The sequence below is a fragment of the Penaeus chinensis genome, chromosome 38, assembly GCF_019202785.1.
Source record: "Penaeus chinensis breed Huanghai No. 1 chromosome 38, ASM1920278v2, whole genome shotgun sequence".
Lineage (NCBI taxonomy): Eukaryota > Metazoa > Arthropoda > Malacostraca > Decapoda > Penaeidae > Penaeus > Penaeus chinensis.
In genome coordinates, this window is record NC_061856.1 from 15,277,333 (window position 1) to 15,279,785 (window position 2,453).

The 2,453-nt window shown below is 36.7% G+C and overlaps 1 protein-coding gene across 1 annotated transcript in view; it reads left to right on the forward strand.

The window, feature by feature from the left end:
* The window catches only part of LOC125046079 (pre-mRNA-processing factor 17-like), an 8,523-nt gene extending 6,329 nt beyond the window's left edge, over positions 1-2,194 (forward strand). The window contains exon 3 of the mRNA XM_047643712.1: positions 539-2,194. Coding sequence (XP_047499668.1) covers positions 539-1,881 — 1,343 coding nt within the window. The 3' untranslated portion in view covers positions 1,882-2,194. The remainder of the gene's footprint in view (positions 1-538) is intronic.
* The last annotated feature ends 259 nt before the right edge of the window (positions 2,195-2,453 follow it).

Consider the following 2,453-nt stretch of genomic DNA (forward strand, 5'->3'; position numbering starts at 1 on the left):
TAAAAGGAAATTTGTTAGATTTCTTTTTCTATATTTTTCATTAATGATGCAACTTATCCAATTGTCCATAAATAACAATAAAAGGTGTGAAGTATTACCATTCAGAGGTCAGATGTTACAACTTACAAAGTTTATTTTTTATGCAGAGAAAAATACATTTGGAAATGAGTTTGCATTTGATACTGAGCTCTGTTGGTTTCATTAAGACTTGGGTAGTGTCTTTTTTATCTGTTATCAGTGCTATTCACTTGGACTTTGTTATTTTCCTAACTAAATTATTAAATTATATGAATTTAGAATTGTCTAGTATCTGTTTTCGAGTAAGTGCTCTGTAAAAGACATGAGGAAGTGGACATGCTATGTTGTAAGTGAAAGCCTGGTCATGTCAGTATAATATCCTTGACATGATTTTCATTTTACAAGTATTATGCATTATTGCATTGCTGTCATGTTATTGTTTGTTGTTTTAGCGTGGTAGTATAATCACTTGTCATTGCAAACACAGAACTACAGCAAATGTTTTTCTCTTATATTTCAGGGTATGCTGTTGACCCATCTATTTCTGGAGACCCTGATGATGGAAGAAGATACATTGGAGATACAACTACAGCCAAGGAAAGTTCCGGGATAACAGTGTTTGAGACAAAGCATAAACCTGATCAGCCAACAAAACGACGTCGTGACAAGAATGATGATGCAGGTGACATTGATGGCTTTAAAGGACCCTGGGCCAAGTACGAAAATGAACAGACAGTCATGAAGCCCTCAGAGGAGGAGCAGCATGCACTAGATGAGATTTTGGCCAAAAGACAAAAACGTGGAAAACAGACAGATGATAAACCCATTGAAGAGAAGTCTCTTCTCCATATTAAGGATGCTTATGATTACCAGGGACGATCTTTCCTTCATGTCCCACAAGATGTTGGTGTTAACTTAAAATCTCCAGACCCTCCAGAGAAGTGTTTCATGCCAAAGAAGTTGATACACACGTGGAAGGGGCATAACAAAGGTGTTTCAGCAATCAAGTGGTTGCCAAATTCAGGTCACCTCATGTTGTCATGTTCTATGGACACAAAGATTAAAATCTGGGAGGTGTATAATAACCGACGGTGCATTAGGACTTACATGGGGCACAAACAGGCTGTCAGAGATGCCTGTTTTGATAATGATGGAAAACAGTTCCTTTCAGCTGGTTATGATCGTTTCATTAAGCTTTGGGACACTGAAACAGGAGATTGTGTATCAAGGTTCACCAGTCGCAAGATACCCTATTGTGTTAAATTCCATCCTGATGAAGAAAAGCAGAATTTATTTGTTGCTGGAACTTCAGATAAGAAAATTGTATGCTGGGATATTAGAACTGGTGAAGTAGTTCAAGAATATGATCGTCATTTAGGAGCTGTTAACACGATAACATTTATTGATGAAAACAGAAGATTTGTCTCCACATCAGATGATAAGAGTTTGCGTGTGTGGGAGTGGGATATCCCTGTTGATTTTAAGTACATAGCAGATCCTACTATGCATTCCATGCCTGCTGTGACCCTCTCACCAAATAAGAAGTGGTTAGCATGTCAAAGCATGGATAACAAGATTGTGATATTCTCTGCTCTGGATAGATTCAAGATGAACCGTAAAAAGACTTTCACAGGGCACATGGTAGCTGGATACGCCTGCACCCTTGACTTTTCTCCAGACATGTCCTATCTTGTATCAGGCGATGCTGATGGAAAAGCCTATGTTTGGGACTGGAAAACAACAAAGCTTTACCAGAAATGGAAGGCCCATGACGATGTTTGCATTGGCATCTTGTGGCACCCACATGAGACCAGTAAACTTGCTACAGCCGGCTGGGATGGCCTTATTAAATATTGGGACTGAGCTTCTATGCAGGTTATTTACGGGGCTTAAAGTCAGCAGGTTTTCCAGTCTGCACAGATTGTCTTGAAGGAGTATCAGAAAATGCCATTGGTGTCATTAAAGCTATATGAAAGGAATATTAGCAATTTTAGATATTTTTATAATGAATCTTGTAAAGTTTGCTAACTTGAGTATACCTAGGACATCAGTTTAAACTGAGAAGGTCAGCAATATGACCTTTTAAATGTTTTTATATTTAAAAAAGAAATTTATGTACATACCTTCTGCATCATATGCAGAATATGATTCAGCAAATAAATATATACATTTTTTTCTTAAGTAATATTTTTCCATCCTTTTCTGAACATGATAATGACCAGGGATGTTTGATTCCAGTATATGTACATATCTTGGAAAATAACTATTGCATTCCAAATACTACAAAAGTAAATAATACTCCATGAACATAACAATTATACCTATAATTATTGGGGAAAATGCCACATAATGTCTTGATTTTACCAATTTTACCTTCTATAGCTTCATCTGACACTGAACTAATAGTATATTCATAGTATCACAATAGATCCAGT